This window comes from Quercus lobata, chromosome 6, assembly GCF_001633185.2.
Source record: "Quercus lobata isolate SW786 chromosome 6, ValleyOak3.0 Primary Assembly, whole genome shotgun sequence".
Taxonomy (NCBI): Eukaryota; Viridiplantae; Streptophyta; class Magnoliopsida; order Fagales; family Fagaceae; genus Quercus; species Quercus lobata.
In genome coordinates this window covers 851,576-876,672 of record NC_044909.1, presented here as the reverse complement: position 1 = coordinate 876,672, position 25,097 = coordinate 851,576, and the positions used below count along the sequence as shown (strand labels likewise).

At 39.0% G+C, this 25,097-nt stretch overlaps 1 protein-coding gene and 1 pseudogene across 1 annotated transcript; one reads left to right on the top strand and one right to left on the bottom strand.

Annotated features, from left to right (window-relative positions):
- Positions 1-3,717: 3,717 nt before the first annotated feature.
- Positions 3,718-18,225, bottom strand: LOC115994592 (annotated as a pseudogene).
- An 87-nt stretch (positions 18,226-18,312) lies between these two features.
- LOC115993578 (transmembrane emp24 domain-containing protein p24beta3) lies at positions 18,313-21,947 on the top strand. Its single transcript, XM_031117515.1, has 4 exons — positions 18,313-18,613; positions 20,017-20,203; positions 20,411-20,518; positions 21,652-21,947. The coding sequence occupies exons 1-4, from the start codon at positions 18,401-18,403 to the stop codon at positions 21,783-21,785; spliced, it is 642 nt and encodes a 213-aa protein (XP_030973375.1). The 5' UTR covers positions 18,313-18,400; the 3' UTR covers positions 21,786-21,947.
- Positions 21,948-25,097: the final 3,150 nt, after the last annotated feature.

Below are 25,097 nucleotides of genomic sequence, written 5' to 3'. Positions count from 1 at the left end.
ATAACCACCTAAATTAGGGAAAACCATATCATAATTCACTTTTTAACCTCAATTTCAGTGTTTGATTTGTTTAGAAAAAGATTAAATTTTTTTTGTGTTAAATTTCTTTCATTTTGATTGGTTGCCTAGATTTATTATGATTTCTTGTCGGGAACAAGACAAATAGCTAGTGCTTTGTTTCCGTGGTAATATTTTCTAGAAAATGAATTATATTTTAAAATATATTTTTTATAAAATTATTTCATTTCTCTATGTTTGGTAGCAATTTTAAATAAGTTACAAAATAATTTTTTTAACTTTTCTTATTTAGCTTACTATGAAATAAAATTATTTTCTAAAAAAATTTAATAAAAAACAATCTCTAAAAATAAGTCAATACATTTTTTGTTGATCAAAGATAATTTTTCACAAGCAGCGATCTCAATCTTGCAACTATTACTTTCGACACAATCTTATACACCATGTTGCAGAGACTAATTGGGCAGTAGTTGTTAAGAGTTTCCAGGCCAGGAATTTTGGGAATGAGAGAAATAAGGGTACTGTTTAAGACCTCCGGAACTTCTTTCAACAGAAAAATCTTCTTAACTTCCTCCATAACAGACCTGCCTACTACGAGCCAAAACCGTTGGAAAAAACCAGCGTGGAGACCATCAGGCCCAGGAGCCTTGAAAGCTTTCAGGGACCAAAGACCTGCTCTAATTTCCTCATCGGTAACCTCTGCATCAAGATTGTCCCGGTCCTCATCAGTGATACAAGCATGCCAGGTGCTATCCGACTGAATATGACGAGGAGCAGAACAAAGAGACGTACTGTACAACTTAGCAAACCCATTACGGATCACCTCCTTCACCTCGCTCTCATCATGCACCCATTCTCCAGTGTTAGACATGATAGCACTTATAGTGTTTCTCTTCCTTTGAACCAAAGTTGAGATATAGTAGAAGGAAGTGTTATGATCACCAAACATCATCCAGTTCACTCTAGATTTCAAAGCCCAAAGTTCCTCTTCTTGGCTGAGAACACAATCCAGCTCAGCTTGGAGATGCCTTTCCAACATAACAAGATTATGAAACGGCCTAATAGCTAAACTTCTCTGAATTCCATCCAACCTGGCCATAATCCTTCTCTTTTTTGCAAAGATATTACCAAAATGGACTTTATTCCATTCTGAGGCATCCCGCGAAAATTTAGTAATAGCATCTTGAAGGTGAAGGCCTTGACTCCAAGCTTGCTGGACAACCCTAGGGAAGGAGGGGTTAGAAAGCCAAAAGCTCTTGAACTTGAAGGACACATTAGGTTTGGACCACTCAGAAGGCCTGGTTTCCAGAAGAACCGGACAGTGGTCTGAGTGACAACGAGTAGGTGGGTAACCTTAGCTTCAGGGTAGAGAGTGCACCAACTAGAATTTACAAAAAATCTATCTATTCTTTCTTGGATGAGAATGTGGGCATCTCTACGATTGGCCCAAGTAAACCTAGAACCTGAGAACCCCAGGTCTATCATATTACATCGGTCCAGACAGTCCTTTAGAAGGAGAGACCTCCTGATACTGACATCTCTTCCTCCTAACTTATCAGCACTAGAGAGAGGCTCATTAAAATCCCCTGCAATAATCCAAGGCATGCTATGCAACTCCGTAACATTTATAAGATTATTCCACAGAATAGACCTTTCAGCAAACCTAGGACTAACATAGATAACTGAAAATAACCAAGACAGATTGGAATTACGTACCTTAATGGTAACATGAATTTCCTGCTCTGTTTTTTCCATAAGAGTAACTTCTACTTTGTCTGAATTCCAAAGAAGCCATAATCCCCCCGTATGACCAATCGTATCCGTATGAATCGCTCCATTAAAAGGCAATCTATCTATAATGCCTTTTGCTCTCTCCCCTCCCAAACGAGTTTCCATAACCACAAAAACCGCCAGATCATGAACACGAGCCAACTCCTTCACATGACTTTGAAAATTAGGTTTTAACGCACCCCTGCTATTTCAAATGATGTAATTCATTAAAAACACGACAAAGAAAATCAGACCAGCACTAACTGGAGAGAGACACTTATCAACAAGAGGTAAAGGCATGACCTCCTTCCTCAAGCTCCATACCCTCTGTTTCAGCAACTCTATAATCCGCCCCTCCCATGAGCACCACATCACAAGCCGTTGAATCAATCCCAACCAGCTCTCTTGCCGACTCCCCAGTGACTTCACTACACACCATATGCCCATCGGCACCTCCATCAAGCTTGTTGGACCCACAAAACCCGGAGCCTCCACCCTCACACTCCTCCTCGCCATAATTCCCTTGAAACTCAAAGCTCACCTCCGGCCAAGGCGTGGTTGACAACAGCGAATTTCTTCCCTGAATTGGCTTGCTCGTGCTATCAGACTGATGCCGATTTGCCTGAGGAGGGTGACTAACAGACTGAATTGAAGGGGAAGGGGCTTGGCAGCTACCAGCTTTGGTCTGAGGATTAACTAAATGAGCCCTAGCTCGTGCAAAGGCTTTCTTACCTTTGACCGAAACTATGTGGTCCTCTTTACTCAAATGGCCATCCTTACACATGCCCGCTTCATGAAACTTTGGGCTTCTTTCCAAAGCAACATGGGCCTGATGAAAATCAAGGCTACTTACTTTTAGACCAGCATCAGATAAAGGGGCTTCAATGTTGGGCTTTGATGGCAAAAATTTCCTTTTGAACTCTCTGGCCGACCCATCACTGGCCTTAAAATTCTCCACCACGTTACTGAACCTTGCTTCATTCCCATTCTTTCTCAACTCATGCTTTAGGCGACCGTTTCCATACCATTGTAGGCCCCTCCACTACCCTGGCACTTAATCCCATTCTTCCTACGTGCTACAACAGTCCAAGGTCCGTATATACCTGCCTGAACCTCCTTGCACACACTCTCATGCATGATCTTGCTGGATTCAACCTCGGGCCCCACATTGTCAGGTACACGCTCATCGCATGGCTGGTCATTTAAGGTTCCATTCTCCTTCATTACAAACGCCGAGGGCGATGACTCAGCTCGAATTGTGTACAGGCAATTTTCTTTACGGTGTCCAATTCTTCCGCAAGAAAAGCATAGGCTCTGTAAGCCTTCGTAACAGATGGTTTACTCGCATTTCCCGATTAAAACTGCAGTGGGCAGTGGTTTATCCACATCCACTTGAACACATATCCTCGCATATCTACCTCTCGTTTCCATAGCAGTGTGTGAATCTACCCGCAAGACATTACCGATGGATTTACCAATATGAATGAAAGCCTCAAGATTATAGTATTCAATTGGTAGCCCTTTTAGCCGTATCCAAACAGCTATTGAAGTGACTTTCGCCGATGCCGGTCGAAAGTCTGGTTCCCAAGGTCTAATGGAAAGGAAGTTTTCCCCAATGAACCAAGGGCCTTTTCTAAGAACAGCTTCATAATCGTCTTTTAGAGAAAAACGAGTGAGATAAAACCCATGCTCCAAATCGACGCAGTCCAACCTCCCAGCCGGTTTCCATAAAGAAAGAAGCCTATTATGTAGAAAGTTAAGCCCCACCGATCTGCCATACACCTTAACAATAAGAGCTTTTGACCATGGCATTCGGATACGCTTCTTAAAATCACCTGAGAACTTGACAGTAACAAGCCCCTCATGCAGATTCTCCGCTTCTTCATCCGATTCCACTTCATCTTCCATGAGCTCACCAGAGCAAAAAGCCTACGTGAAAGCACTAGGAATCTCTCCTATAAGCTTGTCTCTAAATGTAGCCGATCTATTCCATGGCCCCTGACTGTGGTTAGGTGATGACGGACCTGACCCCATTTCCTCCTTGAATCCAGCATGCTTCACGTCTTTTACTTTTTTATTACTGCGAGCTAGCTCTTCTTGTTCTTCTTGTGAGAGTGACAGGGAAGGAGAGCTCATGTTCACCTGAGGGATGTGTTTTGCAATTCAAGGATTTGATACTACTTTTATGGACCACTAGCAAAGTGCAGAGGTTGACTTCTTCTTTTTTTCTTTTCTTTTTCAATTCCTAGTTTTTTACCTGAAAGCATATTGTAGTCCGTGAGAGGAGAGGCACACGGCACACATGTAACACATGAGCCAAGGATTTTTGAAGTCGCTCAGGTCATGGATTTTTTACTGAATAGTGAATACAAAATAGTAACTAGCTAGAACCGGTCCACTACACGCCCAAATCCACACTTAATAATTTAATATTTTTGAGTACTAACTTGTGATTAGATTATAATATTTATACTTGAAATCATCTAATGAAAAAGTGGAATTACAGTGCACTAATCATTAGTCTATGCTTAAATATGTTGTGAAATTAAATTGTGAAATTAGGTGTAAATTTAGATGCATCTTTAAAGTTGTACATTTAGTGCATTTGAGGTTTAGCAGTTTGGGTTTCTTTTTTTTCTTTTTCTTTTTTTGCTGAATGGCAGTTTGGGTTTCTAAAGAGGGTTTTTGTGCCACTGTTATTATCTCCTAATTTTATATACAGTTAAACTTTAACCTTTGATGCCCAAAAAAAGGAAAAAAATTTAACCTTATTATTGTCAGTGGACATAGGCTTGCCAAATCATGGAAACTTTGGTGTTTTTTTTTGTTTTGTTTTTGGAAGTGTGCTTAATAATTATTTTTGTCTTTACTATAAATATTGAGTCACTAACCCAAAAAAAAAAAAAAAAAGTCTTCACTATGACTAGTTTGAATTTTGTGGGTGCTAGTTGCACAACAATTACTATCAAAGCATGGATAAGATTAAATCTTTTAGATAATTAGATTATAGTAATGATGATAAGCATCAAGCATAGAGTAGAGAAATTTTGTGGTAAGGAAAATTTTTCTTTTTGGTAAAGGTGAATAAATGACCTCTTAATCTTACAAGGAGTTAGAAATACCTTAAGGCAGAAAAAATGAGTGACGAAGACCAAGAAGAGATGAATGAGAATGCAGCCAATACAATTTGTCTCAACGTACATGGTGTGCTCATTCATAACATCCTAAAAGTATAAAAAGCATAACGAACGGATTTGGAAGTGAAGAGGAAAAATTATGCATGACGAAGCTATCTAGATGGAGGTGGCACGAACAGACTTGGCATGTACAGACCGAATGGCCACGTGGCATCCAGCCCATTATTATGTGGTCTCCAAGGAACCTTAAATGGAAAATACTTGCGACACATGATTAGCCTTGGTTTGTAAAATCCCAACATGAATAGAATTCTAGAATATACACGCATTAATGAGTATCTTCCCCATAAGGAAAAAACTTGTTCCGCAAGCAAAAGAGTCTGGCCCTACGCGACTATAAAAACCCAAAGACCCTCAAGAAAAAGGTACGCACAATTTCTCTAAAGCTCATACTCTCTAACATTGTTGGAGCTCTCTTTTAACTTAACCTTCGGGGGGTCTTTGGCTGATACCACACCGGTACTCTTTGTAAGTTCTTTTTCTGTGTTGGCCAGGTCTGGTATCGAGCATGTTGGAACCGTGTGGCTAACTGGTGATTTTTTTGGCATCATCATTTGGCGCTGTCTGTGGGAAATACGAGTAATCAGTCATTGCTTTATCCCTGAGACAAAAGGTCGTACGGTCCAAACTCGGCTGCGATCGAGCGACTTACTCAACAAAATAAAACTCTTATGCTACAAAACCAAGCATTGGAAGTGCAAATTAAGCATCCGTAAGAACATCAAGTCTTATCGCACGATCAACGTAGAAGTGGTCATAATCACTATCCACCCCTTCGAAATATTACAGAAGGGAACAGCAAATAGAAGAGAAAACTGACGACTACAATACTGTAGGACGACGAACGATTGGCCAAAGAGAAGGAAAGACAAATTCTCCACGAAAAAGGCGCCTTTTAGACGACAACCACCCTACAAGAGAGACTTGAAGGGCAGAAGCTACGTCATCCTTAGAATACCGAATGCCTGAAGAATATTTACTCTACTTGCACTTAAAAAAAAAGGCGAACCAATACCGCCTACTCTTCTACAATATCTCCGAGGTAGTACCGATCATCAAAGTTGCCAAGGTGACGAACAATCTGAGAGATGATCAACTCAAGTAGCGAAGGCAAACATGGAAGGGGGGTAATAGACGAGGAATATTTGTACAACGCATCAGGTGGACAGTCACTATGCTAAGTCACCTATAGGTAGACGCATGACCAAAGTCGATTATGGGTGGACGGTCGCCACACTTAATCACCTCAACAAGTCCATTACCCCAAGTGGACAACCAACAAGGTGAAGAGGTAACACTTAAGTCACCTCAACAAGTCCACGACCCAAGGTGGACGTCCAACAAGGTGACAAGGTAACACTTAGTCACCTCAATAAGTCCACGACCCCATATGGACGACCAAAAAGGTGACAAGGTAACAATCACCTCAACAAATCCACGACCCAAGGTGGACGACTAACAAGGTGACGAGGTAACACTTAATCACCTCAACAAGTCCACGACCCAATGTGGACGTCCAACAAGGTGACGAGGTAACACTTAGTCACCTCAATAAGTCCATGACCCCAAGTGGACGGCCAAAAAGGTGATGAGGTAACACTTAATCACCTCAACAAATCCACGACCCAAGGTGGACGACTAACAAGGTGACGAGGTAACACTTAGTCACCTCAACAAGTCCATGACCCCAAGTGGACGACTAACAAGGTGACGAGGTAACACTTAGTTGCCGACCCAAGGTGGACGACAAATAAGGTGACGAGGTAATACTTAGTCACCTCAACAAGTCCACGACCAAAAAGGTGACGAGGTAACAATCACCTCAACAAACCCACGACCCAAGGTGGACGACTAACAAAATGACGAGGTAACACTTAGTCACCTCAACAAGTCCACAACCCAAGGTGGACGTCCAACAAGGTGACGAGGTAACACTCAGTCATCTCAATAAGTCCACGACCCCAAGTGGACGGCCAAAAAGGTGATAAGGTAACACTTAATCACCTCAACAAATCCACGACCCAAGTTGGACAACTAACATGGTGACGAGGTAACACTTAGTCACCTCAACAAGTCCATGACCCCAAGTGGACGACTAACAAGGTGACGAGGTAACACTTAGTCGCCGACCCAAGGTGGACGACAAACAAGGTGACGAGGTAATACTTAGTCACCTCAACAAGTCCACGACCCCAAGTGGACGACTAAAAAGGTGACGAGGTAACAATCACCTCAACAAATCCATGACCCAAGGTGGACGACTAACAAGTTGACGAGGTAACAGTCACCTCAACAAGTCCACGACCCAAGGTGGACGTCCAACAAGGTGACGAGGTAACACTTAGTCACCTTAATAAGTCCACGACCCTAAGTGGACGACCAAAAAGGTAACGAGGTAACACTTAATCACCTCAACAAATCCACAACCTAAGGTGGACGACTAAATATGTGACGAGTTAACACTTAGTCACCTCAACAAGTCCACGACCTAAGGTGGACGTCCAACAAGGTGATGAGGTAACACTTAGTCACCTCAATAAGTCCACGACCTTAAGTGGATGGCCAAAAAGGTGATGAGGTAACACTTAATCACTTCAACAAATCCACGACCTAAGGTGGACGACTAACAAGGTGACGAGGTAACACTTAGTCACCTCAACAAGTCCACGACCCCAAGTGGATGACCAAAAAGGTGACGATGTAACAATCACCTCAACAAATCCACGACCCAAGGTGGACGACTAACAAGGTGACGAGGTAACAGTCACCTCAACAAGTCCACGACCCAAGGTGGACATCGAACAAGGTGACGAAGTAACACTTAGTCACCTTAATAAGTCCACGACCCCAAGTGGACGGCCAAAAAGGTAATGAGGAAACACTTCATTACCTCAACAAATCCACGACCCAAGGTGGACGACTAACAAGGTGACGAGGTAACACTTAGTCACCTCAACAAGTCCATGACCCCAAGTGGACGACTAACAAGGTGATGAGGTAACACTTAGTCGCCGACCCAAGGTAGACGACAAACAAGGTGACGAGGTAACACTTAGTCACCTCAACAAGTCCATGACCCCAAGCGAACGACCAACAAGGTGAAGAGGTAACACTTAAGTCACCTCAACAAATCCGCGACCAAAAAATGACAACCCAAAAAGTGGATAGACACAAAAAAAAAAAAAAAAAAATGGACGGATGCATGTCCATGAAAAAAAAGTGTACGGACACAAAAAGGAAAAAAAAAAGGGGGGACGGATGCATATCGCTGAAAAAAAAATAAAAAAGCGGACGGACAAAAAAAAAAAAAAAAAGGGGACGGATGCATGTCCACGAAAAAAAGTGGACATGCATTTCCATGAAAAAAAAGTGGACGGATGCATGTCCATGAAAAAGAAATGGACGGATGCGTGTCCATGAAAAAGGTGGATGGACATAACAAAAAAAAATAAAAATGGACAGATACATATGTCCAAGAAAAAAATGGACAAACAAACAAAAAAAAAAAAAAGTGGATGGATGCATGCCTATGAAAAAGGTGGACGAACAAAAAAAAAAAAAAAGAAAAAAGGGGGACGGGCAAAAAAAAAAAAAAATGATGACAAGGTAACACTCAGTCATGTCGGCAAGTCCACGACCCAAAGTAGACGGACAAAATACCTTAAGAATGGGACACTAATAGAGGACTACAACACATCCCGAAGGTTGAAAGTTCGGGCATCACGCGTCCCGAGGGTAGTGTATCAATGGCCTACCGTGCAGAAGGATGCTCAATCCTACGTATAAGCATACGACAAATGCCAACGCTGCAGAAAGACCTCAGTGCTAAACACTATAAAAGGAAGTCGACGGACACCTAATCCTCATCCCAATGGGATGGATCGACAACCAAGGGTACCGACGATTAAGGATGCCAACAGCACCTGATTCTTATTCAAAATTTAAGTCTTACTACCAACGAGTGGAAGGACTAACCAAGCCACCAGTAAGTGCCTTGGTACAAAATTTAAGTCCTTCTACCTATGGGTGGAAGGACGAACCAAGTCACTCACGAGTATCTTGATCGAAATTTAAGTCCTTCTACCTACAGGTGAAAGGACGAACCAAGTCACTTACGGGTGCCTTGGTTGAAGTTTAAAGTCTTACTACCTACGAATGGAAGGACTAACCAAGCCACCAGTAAGTACCTTGGTACAAAATTTAAGTCCCTCTACCTATGGGTGGAAGGACGAACCAAGTCACTTACGGGTGCCTTGGTCGAAGTTTAAAGTCTTACTACCTACGGATGAAAGGACTAACCAAGCCACCAGCAAGTGTCTTGGTACAAAATTTAAGTCCTTCTACCTACGGTTGGAAGGATGAACCAAGTCACTTACGGGTGCCTTGGTCGAAATTTAAAGTCCTACTACCTATGGGTGGAAGGACTAACCAAGCCACCAGCAAGTGCCTTGGTACAAAATTTAAGTCCTTCTACCTACGGGTGGAAGGATGAACCAAGTCACTCATGAGTGTCTTGGTCGAAATTTAAGTCCTTCTACCTATGGGTGGAAGGACGAACCAAGTCACTCACGGGTGCCTTGGTCAAAATTTAAGTCTTCCTGCCTTCGGGTGGAAGGACGAACCAAGCCACCAGTAAATGCCTTGGTACGAAATTTAAGTCCTTCTACCTATAGGTTGAAGGACGAACTAAGTCACTCACGAGTTTCTTGGTCAAAATTTAAGTCCTTCTACCTACGGGTGGAAGGACGAACCAAGTCATTTACGGGTGCCTTGGTCGAAGTTTAAAGTCCTACTACCTACGAGTGGAAGGACTAAACAAGCCACCAGCAAGTGCCTTGGTACAAAATTTAAGTCCTTCTACCTATGGGTGGAAGGACGAACCAAGTCACTCACGAGTATCTCGGTTAAAATTTAAGTCCTTCTACCTACAGGTGGAAGGACGAACCAAGTCACTTACGGGTGCCTTAGTAGAAGTTTAAAGTTCTACTACCTACGAGTGAAAAGACTAACCAAGCCACCAGCAAGTACCTTGGTACAAAATTTAAGTCCTTCTACCTATGGGTGAAAGGACGAACCAAGTCACTCACGAGTTTCTTGGTCAAAATTTAAGTCCTTCTACCTACAGGTGGAAGGACGAACCAAGTCACTTACGGGTGCCTTGATCGAAATTTAAAATCCTACTACCTACAGGTGGAAGGACTAACCAAGCCACCAGCAAGTGTCTTGGTACAAAATTTAAGTCCTTCTACCTACGAGTGGAAGGATGAACCAAGTCACTCACGAGTGTCTTGGTCGAAATTTAAGTCCTTCTACCTATGGATGGAAAGACGAATCAAGTCACTCACGAATGCCTTGGTCAAAATTTAAGTCTTCCTATCTTTGGGTGGAAGGACGAACCAAGCCACAACAAGTGCCTTGGTACAAAATTTAAGTCCTTCTACCTACGAGTGAAAGGACGAACCAAGTCACTTAAGAGTGCCTTGGTTGAAATTTAAATCCTTCTGCCTATGAGTGGAAGGACGAACCAAGTCACTTACGAGTGCCTTAATCGAAATTTAAAATCCTACTACCTACGGGTGGAAGGACTAACCAAGCCACCAGCAAGTGTCTTGGTACAAAATTTAAATCCTTCTACCTACGGGTGGAAGGATGAACCAAGTCACTCACGAATGTCTTGGTCAAAATTTAAGTCCTTCTACCTTTGGGTGGAATGACGAACTAAGTCACTCATGAGTCCCTTGGTCAAAATTTAAGTCTTCCTACCTTCGGGTGGAAGGACGAACCAAGCCACAACAAGTGCCTTGGTACAAAATTTAAGTCCTTCTACCTACGGGTGAAAGGATGAACCAAGTCACTCACGAGTGCCTTAGTCAAAATTTAAGTCTTCCTACCTTCGGGTGGAAGGACGAACCAAGCCACCAGCAAGTGTCTTGGTACGAAATTTAAGTCCTTCTACCTACGGGTGGAAGGACGAACCAAGTCACTCACGAGTGTCTTGGTCAAAATTTAAGTCCTTCTACCTACGGGTGGAAGGATGAACTGAGTCACCTACAGGTGCCTTGGTCGAAATTTAAAGTCCTACTACCTACGTGTGGAAGGACTAACCAAGCCACCAGCAAGTGCCTTGGTTCCAAATTTAAGTCCTTCTACCTACGGGTGGAAGGACAAACCAAGTCACTCACGAATGTCTTGGTTGAAATTTAAGTCCTTCTACCTACGGGTGGACGAACAAACCAAGTCACTCACGAGTAGGGGTGTGCAGAAAACCCACTGACCCACCAAACCCGACCCGCCGGGTTGGATCGGTTTTTAAGGCTTGGTGGGTTGGGTTGGGTTACAAAAAAAAAAATTATGGCGGGTTGGGTTGGGTCTGGGTTATAAAATTACAAACCCGCCAAACCCAACCCGACCCACCCATATTTAATATATATTTAAAATATATTTTTATATTTAATAATTTTTTTTAAACCAATTGTAGGGAACTTTTTATATATATATGTGTGTGTGTGTGTGTGTGTGTGTGTGTATTTAAATATATATTATATATTTAATAATTAAAAAAAACAGTTGTAGAGCAGTATTTCCTCAGTTCCTCCTACTAATACTAATTTAATATATATAAAATATATTATATAATTAATAAATTTTTTTAAATAGTCAGTTCTTTCTATCCTATATAAAAGCCAATTAATTCACACAAATCCTAATAAATTAATATTGTTGTTTAGTCATTAGTGTTGTTTGCCTTTAAGGAGTTACATTAATACTAATTTTTAGGTTTTTTTAATATTTTAATTTTTTTTTTACTCAATTTAATAATAATAATAAAAAATTTCAAACCCATGGGTTCAACCTGACCCAACCCGACCCATGTGGGTTGGGTTGGGTTGGGTTGGACTTATGTGACGGGTTGGGTTGGGTTGGGTTTTTTTTGACCCACCATGGTGGGTTGGGTCAAAAAATCCCCTCAACCCGACCCAACCCGACCCATACACACCCCTACTCACGAGTGCCTTGGTGAAAATTTTAGGTCCTACTACCTACGGGTGGAAGGACCAACCAAGTCGCCCACGAGTGCCTTAATAAAAATTCAAAGTCTTCCTACCTACAGGAGGATAGACGAGCCATGTCACCTAAAAGGGTCTTGGTCAAAATTTAAGTCCCCTACGCCATAAATAATTTTACGCCAGCCTGTCAAAGACTGACAAGTCTCCCAGGATCCAAATCGAACTGTCACCCCACGAGTCCTTCCACTCTGAGATCACGGACCCATAGGGTGAAGGGGGCAACTGAAGAGGCAAAATTATGCATGACGAAGCTATCTGGATGGAGGTGGCACGGACAGACGTGGCATGTACAGATCGAATGGCCACGTGGCATCCAGCCCATTATTATGTGGTCTCCAAGGAATCTTAAATGGAAAATACTTGCGACACACGATTAGCCTTGGTTTGTAGAATCCCAACATGAATAGAATTCTAGAATATACATGCATTAATGAGTGTCTTCCCCATAAGGAAAAGACTTGTTTTGCAAGCAAAAGAGTTTGGCCCTACGCGACTATAAAACCCAAAGACCTTCAAGAAAAAGGTACGCACAATTTCTCTAAAGCTCATACTCTCTAACATTGTTGGAGCTCTCTTTTGACTTAACCTTCGGGGGGTCTTTGGCTGGTACCACACCGGTACTCTTTGTAAGGTCTTTTTCTGTATTGGGCAGGTCTGGTATCGAGCATGTTGGAACTGTGTGGCTAACTGGTGATTTTTTTGGCATCATCAGGAAGAAATTAAAAGGTCTCTATATGAGACAAAATCAAACAAATAAGTTTTTTTGTGAAAAAGCACTTTATGACTTGCAAATGAAGTAATGATCGTATCTATTGGAGCATTTCAACATGTTTACATGTTGAATACTTAGTTATCAAATTTTGGGGTAAAGCTTGAGGATAAAATGACACTTTTATTAGCATGGTTTCCCACATCCTTTGATCTCCTAGTGACTATATATGTTGATGTTTGAGAAAGAGACTCAAGAACTCTAATACTGTGTTTGGTTGGGGTGATTTTAGGGGGAATGGAAATCATAGAGTGGAAAACAGTGTTTTCCACTGTTTGGGAAAGAGAGGAAAATCCGAGAGAAAATTTTCTCCCCCAGACCCAAAAATTTCGTCTCCCCAAATCGGGAGGAAAAGCCTGGAAAACTGATGAAGAGCACTTTGTCCATAATGCCATCCCACCTACCCTCATTCAAGACCTTCTCACCTACCCACCTGATGCCTTTTGCCCACAATCACTTTTTTGCCTCTTCTCTCATCTTTACCTTCAAATCACACCCAACGTCCACAGGTTCTCTTCTCTTTTATTTATTTATTTTTTTTCAACGTGATCTATTGTTTCTTGCCCTCATTATATTCCTCATTCATCTATTGTTTCTTGTTGATTTTTTGGTTTTGTATGACATTCAAAAATTTTTTTTTTTTTCATTCGTTTTTCCAACGCCACTTTCACCATGAGTAAGGATTATATATATGATATGGTAAATTTTATATTATTTAATGAGTAAAAATAAATCTATTTCTTACATATTATGTAACAAGGGTATAATAGTCAATTTATATAAGGGATAAAACCAATTTTAGTCCATACATTTTCACGCGATTCCCACTTTGGTTCCTAACTTTTTTTTTCACCGATTTTAGTCCCTATTCTAAAAAACGCGTCTCGTTTTTGTCCCTGACGTTATATCAGAGATCAAGGATGCACGGACGCGGCTCCCAGGCCAGCGCACTCGCGTCCGACGCGGCGGGACGCGGCGACGCGGGAGGGACGCCGCAGACCGCGCGTCCGTCCCGCGTCGTGCCGCGTCGCGCCACGTGGCGGATCCCGACTCGGGCCGACGCGGGCCGACGCGGCCAAAATCGGCGCCGACGCGGCCGAAATCGGGACGACTCGGCCGAAATCGGGCCGAATCGGTCCGTATCGGCCGTATCGGCCATATCGGCCGGCGACCGATACGGCCGATACGGCCGAAACAGGCCGAATCGGCCGAAACAGGCCGAAATCGGCCGTGAAAATCGCCGGAGAGGCCGAAATTCTGGCCTCAGATGCGTTTCTTGCCTTATTCTTTCTTTGTTTTGTGAATCAAGTATATTAATGTGTTTTTTAAGAATATTTTAATAGTAAAAATATATAGAAAATATAAATAAAAATATTTTTAATAATTTTTTAATCGCCGAGTCCCGCCGCACCCGCACCCTACTTTTTCAAAAATTGCCGAGTCCCGCACCCGCACCCGCACCCGAGTCCCGAAACGCACCCGTGCTTCATAGTCAGAGATGAAAATTACACAGCTAGCAAACGGAATAAATTAAAAATATTAAAATAATACCCACAAATGTCACGTCATTTTTTATAAACAAAAAATTAATTTATAAATTTTAACTAAATGAAAAAAAAAAAAAAAAAAAAAAAAGAGGAAAAAACTGAAATAAAAATAAAAACCCAGAAAAGTAAGAAAATTCATAAACCAATTAGGCCAACTTAGAGTCCTTAGCCTCAAAGGAAACTCTCTCCACCCAATCCCAGACCTCTCTGGCCTCCTCAACCTCAAATCTCTCTTCCTCAACTTCAACAACTTCTTCGATAACTTCCCTGACTCAATCTCCAGTCTTCACCGCTTAAAAATCGTCGTCCTCGCCAGAAACCAGATCTTCGGTCAGATCCCGACCTCACTCCTTAGACTCCGGCGACTATACACATTGTATTTGTAGGACAATAATTTGACAGGTTCACTTCCTCCGTTTAACCAAACCAGTCTCCGGTTCTTCAATGTGTCCAATAACAATCTCTCCAGTGAGATCCCATTAGCTCCAGCTTTGGTTCGTTTCAATACGTCGTCATTTTCAGGTAACGTAAATCTGTGCGGAGAACAGATTAAAAATATTACTAATTATTTTCATCAAAGTCAAGGTCCAGCTGGTACACCTCCTTCGTCGCCAAACAAAACGGCGTTGTTGTCGTCGAAGTGTACGAAACTGATAAAGATAATCGGAGGAAGCGTGGGAGGGTTTGTGGTGTTGTTAATCTGTTTGGTTGTGTTGTTGATGATGTGTGGGAAGAATCGTACGAAACCGGAGGAGATTACAAGCAACAAAGCGTTGGAAGCTGTAGCTGAAATAAAAATAAAAATTTCTAGGTTTGTGTTATTTTTCTGGGTTTGTATTCTTTGGGTTTTGAAAATTTTGGGTGCTCAGAGTTTAATTTTCTGGGTTTGTATTCTTTGGGTTTTCTAGGTTTGTTCTTGTTCTTGTTCTTCTTTTGGTTTTTGAATTTTCTTACTTTTCTGGGTTTTTATTTTTATTTCAGTTTTTTCCTTTTTTTTCATTTAGTTAAAATTTATAAATTAATTTTTTGTTTATAAAAAATGACTTGGCATTTGTGGGCATTATTTTAATATTTTTAATTTATTTCACTTGTTGGACCGAATTTTTGGGTCAATGTTCATGTGTATGTGTAATTGAAGGCTTGCATAGTTGTATCTCGTGCCTGCTCAGCTGCTCCACAACTTAACAATATATTATGACATCCTAAATTCTTTCTTCTTCTTTTTTAAGAAAAATGTTTAGTCCGATTTTGTAATATTCCTCAGGTAGCTATATAATGCAGATGAATTGTAATATCATGAAGATTGAAGTATTTCACATATGTATACAAACTTATATATTGGGATTAAAAATGTGCACACTAAATAGGTAGATATTAACGAACCGGCAAACTGGAATGAATGATTTCATCTTCAATATCACGGACCCAAAGAGAATACTCAATTTGTAAGGCAGTAATGGGGTGAACTGCGTGGGCTCTCCTTATGGTGTCTACACTAGCTTCTGACAACCCAATATATTTTATCTTTCCCCCCTCCACCAGCTTCTTAAGCTCCCCGATCTTCCTTGCATAAAAGTTAAACAAAGAAGCATTAATCAGGATTGAACAATAGGTACGTTTAATTAATGGATAGTGCTTATCAGCCTAGCTAATAAGTAAAGAGCAATACTAGGAACACAATTAATTTCAACATTTATCACCGCACATATACACTTAGATTAGGCTAGAGTAGAATTTCTATCTTGTATAAAAAAAATAAAAAATAAAAAAATAAAATTTACATAGGCTCATTACTAACATCTCTTTTATTATGCATCAATTATAACATACCATGTTAGTAATTAGCAAAAATATTAGTATAAAAATTTTGTGTCACTAGATTTTAAGAGGACAAAAAAAAATGTTTGGATGCTTATAGTATCCTCAATTGGCTCTATAATGTCAATGCGATGTGGATAGTAGAGATCGATGTAGTCAATGTCAAGTCGCTTAAGACTAGCTTCACAGCATTGCCGTACATATTCAGGGGTGCCCCTAATGCCATAGTGGCCATATTGATCCCCCTCTAACTTGACCACACCAAATTTGGTTGCCACTTGAACTTTTTATTGAGAAAGCTGTTTCAAAGCCTAACAATGCAAAATATATATAATAATAACAAACGTGAATCGCTCGATCAATGTGAGAATGTAAATTTTCCATCAGATATTCGCTACAAGAGATGCATTTCTCACCAAAACTACTCATGTTTATGTAGTATTGCGTTTCTTTTGATTCTAAAATCAAATATTCTAGCAATAGAAATAAGCATAAACTTAACCAGTCACTGATTTTAATAATATTATGATTATTGTCCTTACAGAGTTTTAATTATCTTCGTCCATATTCTCGCTCGATTGCCACATCATTAGTACGTATTTCTCTGTAAATTAATATATGCCATAAACCTATTTAGAACACCAACCGATTAAGCAATATCCGGTCTAGTACACACCATAGCAAAGATTAAGTGCCCAACAAGGCTCACATAAGGAACTCGATCCATCATCTTCTTTTCCTTTTCCAACTTTGGGATTGTTCAGAAGACAACAACAAGCGATATGTGATTGATGTTTTTACCAGTTTTGCCTTGCTCATGCCCAACAACTCAAGCAACTTCTCCATAAACCTCCTTTGTGAAAGTGAGTAAAGGATGCATTGAATATAACAATAAGCATTTGAATAATCGAAACATTTGGTATTGGTTTGATCAAGGGGGCTATCATTAATCCCAATACAAGTGTGGGTCATGAAAGGTAGTAATAGAAACTCCAAACACTAACGATAGAATTGCATGGAATTTGGCAACCTGAAAAGAAATAATGTGAGAGCAAAACTCATGGAAATGATTTCAGTTTTTTTTTTCCCAAATTCCTTCATTAGATTTAACAAATTTGTAATTTATGAAATTTTTATTCCTTTTTTTTTTTTTTTATCATTTTTGTTTTAGAACTCAAAATTGAGTATTGTGGATTTTATAATGTTTCTTAGGGTAAGTGGTATCAATTTATGTGATTTTCTCAAATTTACATTTTTTTCCTAAATTCGTACTTAATACGAATTAGGATTTATCTATATGTTCTTATATAAAATTAGAGGTTATAACTCAAGCACTCATATGCTATTTTTCTTGGAATAAAAGTATTTTATTTTTTGTGTTTAATCCGCTGTCACAATCGCACACTAATGAAAAATGGTCATTTAATGTCATAATTCTGATTAAAATTTCAAAAAAAAAAATAAAGAAATATTAAATAATTACCTTTCCAACCATGATTTCATTATGATTATGATTATGGCCATAAAGATCTGATGTATCAAAGAAAGTGATGCCCCTATCAAATGCTTCCTCAATAACTGAACACCCATCTTCATGAGAGAGAGCAGTGTTATATAGTCCCGATAGTCTAGCACATCCAAAGCCCAATTTAGAAACCTACTTAGCAGAAAAGGATCCATGAGGATTTGGAAGTCGGAGACGTATGTTATATATATATATATATGCATATATATATATATTCACATATGTATCCAAACTGTGCAACTGCTAGCTAGCTAGAAATTTAAAGAAAAAGAAAGATCGAAGAGGCTGATCGAGTTCGAGGCTGCAACGCGCTTTATATATTGAGTATGACCAATGATTTGGTGGCCCCAACCTTAAAAGTTAAAACTATGTCGTATCAACGTCTGCATTTTCAGAAAATAAAAACGATACCGTCTAATTTAATTTAGACCCCCCAAAAAAAAAAAAAAAAAAGCGACATCGTTTGAGGAACCCAAGCTATACGGTGTCGTATCGACGCCACAACTCGCCACATGGCGTGTTTTGATTAGTGAAGGTGTGTGTCAGTGGAGACACACATTACTCTCCGAAACCGAAACCGAAACGCACTCTTTAAGAATGTGTCTCCTTCTCGTCCTTGAAATCTGAGAAGAAATAAAAAGTGAGAATTGAAACCCACCCACAAAATTGAAGGAAGGAGAATCAGGAAAATGGAGGTAAGGTCTGAGAAGAAGACGTGGATGGTGATGGTAATGGTACTATTGAGCTTGACTGGAAAAATATCCTCTTTATCGGTGACGGTGAACGAGGTCGAGTGCGTGTACGAGTACGTTCTCTACGAAGGCGACACCGTTTCAGGAAATTTCGTGGTGGTTGACCATGACATCTTCTGGAGCTCCGATCACCCCGGCATCGATTTCACCGTACGCTAATCTATTCTCTTCCTACGCTAATCTTTTCTTTTTAGCCTCAATTCACTTTTGATTTTTTAAATAAAGATTCAATTTTTTTTTTTTTCATTTTGATTGGTTGCCCTAGATTTATTATGATTTCTTGTCGGGAACAATACAAATCTAAGCTCAAATTCAGTTTAGGAAATCACCAAATAAAGAAATTTTGTAACTTTATTTTTTTGCTTTTTGATTTCAGTTGTTGCATAGATTTGTTCTAAGCGTGTAATTTGGGAATTGATGCTACTTTTATGTGAGGGATGTGTTTTGCAATTCAAGGATTTGAGTGCTATGTTATCTTTTGCATCAACAAATTTATAGCTTTGTTAGAAATAGAAGAAAGGGTTTTATGTTTTTCGATTCTATCCATAACAAAACTACAACTTGTAGTTGTAGTGTTTTGTATGCGTTTCAATCTGTATTGTGAGTTTATGATTCTAAGGTTTGCTTTAGACACAATATTGTTGATATCGTATTTGCTGCTATGGTCGTCACTATATAATCAATGGATCCAATACAAATACACAGGGTTTCCCCTACTAGCGATGCATTGCATCAAACCCCAGCTGCATTCAGAAGCGGGCAAGGGCTAGTTAGGGCATATAATATAGTGTATGACTTTGAATAGAATAGAACAGCAGAAAATAATACACTAGGTCAACCCTGACTAGACTGTTGAGGATTTGATTTGCTTCTATTGTCCCCAAATCCAAGATTAACACTGATATCTTTAATTAGATGTGTTTGGATGTCTTCTAATGATTAATTTGACTACTTGGTGTTGAATCATAAACTCTCGTAGTGACTTGAGAAATAAAGTTCTAGTGAATTTTTAATGATGCAAAAGATTTGGCCGATAATCCCTCTTGTAAGGTGCATTGGGTAGGACAAAAAAAGTGAGGACAGAAAAGGATGGAGACAAAATAGAAGATGGATTGGTATTTTCTCTTGTTTGGTAGAGTAGAAAAGTGAAAGGAAGGAAATAAGAAGAAATGATTATTTTCTCTTGTTTGGTATTTTCTCTTCTTTCCCTTTTTTTTTCCCATCCTCCTTACATCTTCTTTCCTCTCACTTTTCTATCCTCTCTATCAAACAATGCCTAAGAAGTTTGAATGATGTTCTGCCCACTTATAAATAACTTAATAATAAAATAAAAAAGGAGGAAAAGTTGAAAGAGTTCTTTGTGTGTGTGTGTGTGTGTGCATGTTTGTGTTTGCTAAGTGAAGATGGGGGGGGATCAAACACTGGAAGTATACCCACCATGGTGGTGGAAATGCCAATAGGCCAAAGGGACATTGGTAGTTGAAGGAGTTTTTATATTTAGTCTCAAATTAGTCATTTATGAATAATACATCCTAATTGTGGTGTTTGTGCAGGTGACATCTCCCGCAGGTAACGTGGTGCAAAGTTTAAAGGGTGTTTCTGGGGACAAGTTTGACTTCAAGGCCCCACGAAGCGGAATGTACAAATTCTGTTTTCATAATCCTTACTCAACACCAGAGACTGTTTCTTTCTACATTCATGTCGGTCATATTCCCAATGAGCATGACCTTGCCAAAGATGGTTTGTTAAAATCTCTGACAATTTGTTGTTATTAGATGATTCTGATAGTCTACCATCATCTATATATATTCAAATATGAAATTTTATAAGAAATAAAATTTACCGATTATTTTAATGAAGCGCTATTTGCCCAAACAACATGTTTGAGGCTGATACGCCCGCTTTTGTTTTGCCCTACCTTTTAACATTACCCAGTGGCTTTTTCAGAACATTTGGACCCAGTAAATGTTAAAATTGCTGAGCTGAGAGAGGCATTGGAGTCTGTTACAGCAGAGCAGAAGTACTTAAAAGCACGTGATACTCGGCATCGTCATAGTAAGTAGTTCTCTTTTCTATTAATTTAACTGATGATCATGGTTTGAAATAATCATGTCCTTTCGTGGTGTTTTACAAGCAATTCTAGATATATGCCTAATTCATGGACAGAATTTATTTCCCATCTGCTATGGTTGCACCCCTTTTGTCTTTTTTGTGTCTGACACTAGACAGCCATGTATTTGCTTTTGTGATTACTGCAGGGAAAATATAAACTCTCATTTTTGTGTGCAAGTTCAGGGAAATGTTCAGTAAATATGCATAACATGATGTTTTTAGCATCAGTAACATAAAGCTGTTAATAACATGGATAGATTCATTTCCTCGTTGTATCAAAAAATGCATGATGCATGCCCTCTACCGTAATTTACTGTTAATTCACTTGTAAGCCTTAAAATTGTTTGTTAAATCCATATATGTATATATATATATATATATATATAAAAGTAATGATATTTTGTTGAAAAAAGAACTGCCTCACATACACATGGGTATACAAAGTAGTCTTGAAGAGATACAAAAAGAGATAATTACATCTAAATGAAAGAGAATCAGGGAAATCTATGATGGAATGTATCTCAATTTGACCCAAAACACCACTTTTCAAACAAAGTTCTTAAGAAAGATGATTTTAGCTGAATAATTTAGATGCTGTTGGTGGGCATAATCTTTCTACAAACTATGGTCATTCCACAATCCATACAAGGGCAACAGAATTACATCTCTTAAGGAATGCAATATTTTCTTTATTTCTTTCCTTATTCCTCATATCTATCAAGAAAACCTAGATGGGTGATTGTATATTATGGTGGTAGAAACTCTTTGAGGAGCTTGATAGGGCGTCTGGTAGTAAACCATTAAGCAAAGAGCCTTTTCCATGTGGGAAGTGGCAATGCTACAATATCCTAACCTTGTTGCTTGTTCATTGTACCTGTCTAAAATGTCAAAGATGAATCACTAACTCATTATTTAGTTGGTCCTAGACATCTTTAATGTGCTTCTTGTTTGTTGTTTGCTGCTTCTGAATATATCTATTCCTATATTCCATCGATTCACAAGATCATTTTCAAGATTTTATGTTGGGCAAAATGACAACTTCTTACCAATTACTTACCACTGTGTTTCTGCTGCAGCAAACGAGAGCACCCGAAATCGTGTTATATTCTACACTGTTGGAGAGTATCTTTTGCTGGCTATTGCAAGTGGTCTGCAAGTTATCTATATACGGCAGCTCTTCAGCAAATCCGTGGGGTACAACCGAGTTTGAGCTGCCTGATTAATGTTTATGTCTGTTTAGCACTAGATGAGGCTTATAGATGAGTTTCTTTTGTGAAACAAAAATATGTTGGTTTATACTTTATACTATTAATTTATTGCGTCTGAACTACAATGTGAGTTTTAAGCAAAATGACTGATTTAGCTTACCTTAGGCTGTGTTTGTTTCATGTAAATGATTTTCCGGAAAATACTTATTTTCCGGAAATGTTATTTTCCGGAAAGGAAAATGTTTTCATGTGTTTGATTGCATTTCAAAAAAATTTTCGGAAAATATTTTCTGATGTTTGGTTGTGTTCTTGAAAATACCATAGAAAACACATTTTCTACTTGTTGCTCACATTTTCTCAGTTACCAAACAAACACATAATGTCATTCATTCCTAAAAACACAAATAAAACCCAGAAAATATCACATTTTCTCGGTGAGATCACGATCGCGATCGCGATCGGCGCAATCTCAATCAGCGAGATCGCGATCGCGATCGCAATCGGCGCAATCTCGATCGGCGAGATCGCGATCGCAATCTCGCCGATCTCGATCGTGAGATCGCGATCGCAATCTCGCCGATCTCGATCGTGATCGACGCTTCGCGCGAGATCGGTGAGATCGCGATCGACGCCGATCGACGCGATCGCGATCATGATCGTGGTGCGTTGGTGTGGATCATTCCGTTTGGCTCGGTGTGTGGGTCGGAGCAGTCAAGCTTTGAGAGAGGCAGTGCGTGTGTGAGAGAGGAGTGCGTGTGAGAGAGAGGAGGAAAACGTTTGAAGTGAAAATATGGGCTGAAAATGATTTCCGTCGTTTTTGGCTTAATTTTCGGTCAAACTGAAAATATTTTCAGTTTGACCGAATTTACCATACCAACCAAACACGTTATTTTCCGAAAAATGATTTCCGAATTTCATTTTCAGCCAAAACAAACGGAGCCTTAAATTCAGATTTTCGTGGTTTTAGAAAATGGGTGTGGATTGTGATGAATAGAAACAATAGTAGTTTTTTTTTTTTTTTTCTTGAAATAAAGAATATTCAAATCATGCATGGTGTGAGCTAATATTGGGTGCCAGAAATGATTTAATTTGAATAGCTATTGGATGGTACTTGTCAATGGATAGAGATGCATACCATTCAATGGGATCCAATGGCTATTGGGACATTCAAGGGACTCAACTCTGATAAATTGTGGTAACCTCAGTACCAGATTGAAGGTTGCCTTTTGGGCCATACCAGGAATGTCGAATATGTTTTGAACATTAGAAGCGTATGATTTAGTCCATCAGCGTATAGAAACCTGTCCAGGACGTTGACAAAATTGGGCCGGGGTTTTCCCTTTCATATATAATGCCTGGGCTTCCGATTCTTTTTTTTCTTTTTTTTGGCTAACGGCTTCCGATTTTATTTTAGGATAATATGCATGGGAGTTTGAATGCTCGGGAATGTTATTATGTTTACTTTGTTTTGATTAGTAATGTAATTAGAATTTTGAGAATATGAAACCCCATCTTTGGTTTATTGCTAATAATTATTTTTTCCTCCCAAAATATCTGAGGTTTATAAATACAATATTAAGTGTCTTGGTCTGATGACAAAAAGTTATTATCAGGAGCGGACGAAATAGGTTAAAACTTTCTTTAAAAAAAAAAAAAAATTATTGCCAATGATGTATAAGCTCAAGTCAAGTAAAAAAAAAAAAAAAAAAAATCTAAAACCTCTTCCTCTTATAAGTTCAAGAGTTAAAGGTGAGATCGGAGGGCCCAAAAACTTTACTCAATAAAAATTATTTTTTTAAAGTCATCTTCTCTTTGGACATTGTGCATTGTAATAATGTGTTTCTCTATTTGCAGTAATTTAAAAGCAAAAATTTTCAATCTCCCAAATACATGAAAGGTGAATGTGGATACCAACCTTATAAAAAAAGAATCTGAGATTTTATGAAAATGAAGATTTGGTGAGAATTCAAATACCATTCGTATTTAGATTCTTGTGAGTTTATTCATAGCTAAAAATCATAATATTTATAAATCCTATGAAAATTTCATGAATCTTAAAAGATTAGCTTGAATAAAATGTCTTGCTATATTATTCTATAGCTCAGATGTTGAAAACATATACTTTTATGTTGGTAAGATTTTTTTGTTTTGACATTAACATTGAGTTGGAAAACTATGTCTTAACTTCCCTTATTTAGTTTCGTGTAAAATAAAATTGTTTTCAAAAAAATTTAGTAAGAGATACCTCTATCTCATGTCAAGTTCAATAAGGAAAGTAAAAATATAGAACTGTTTTTCCTAATACTACCAAATACAAAAAAAAAAAAAAAAAAAGCAAGAAAACTATCTTCATTGAAATAAATGAAGCATAAACACCTTAAAGAAGGGAGCATTCAACCCATAGTTTTGCTCAAAGATGTTCGTTCACATTTGTGTGTGTGTGTGTGTAAATAATAGAAGGGCACATCTTAAAATTGTGCATCATTGATTACTCATGAACTATGGGCACATCGTTGGATAATGCATAACTTCGTACTTACCTATGGTTTGTAGCCCAAATTGACACCTAAAGCATAGATCCTATCATTCAAATTTCAAAGGCAAGGGAGAGTGAGAAATCACCAATAGTACTCCCCCTAAGCAAATCGCAACAAGCCCTATCAAATTCAAATAGAGCCAAAACCTTGCTTTGTCTTGAGGAGGATTTCAACTAGATTGATTTCACTCTAATACCATGTAATAAAAGTATAAACAAATAGAGAAACTAAGCAACATTTTTAATGTGATTTAGCTCTCAAGGCCTACATACACAAGTTTTTTTTTTTTTTTTTTTTGGTGTATCGCATCGCTATAGAGGTGGGTTTATACATATGTCTTTAACATATTCTTGCAATTATATTCAACAAAACATTCCAAGATTTTATGAATTGAACTAACTAGAATTACCTTCTTTTATACTATTGTGCGCGCCTGTTTCTCGGTTAATAGGCCAACTATGTGATTAGGCTCACAATTTACTTATTATCGTGGGTTTATGGGTATCTTACAATGGGAAGTTCCTCAGGATAAAGATTAAGGCCCACAAGGACTATTAATCAGGCTAACCGAACGCTTTTGATTTGGTGTTTCCTCACTCGCTCTCTCTCTATTCACTAGTTCTCTATTATCCAATGTCTAACCCCTTTCTCTCCTACGTTTCTCATATTTATAGTCTTCCTCAAGTGGGTCAACAATGATTGCCTTTAACATTTCTCGTGTGGGTGAGGCCCTTCAGGATTATTCCTGATGTATATGGGTCCCATCTTGGAAATGGG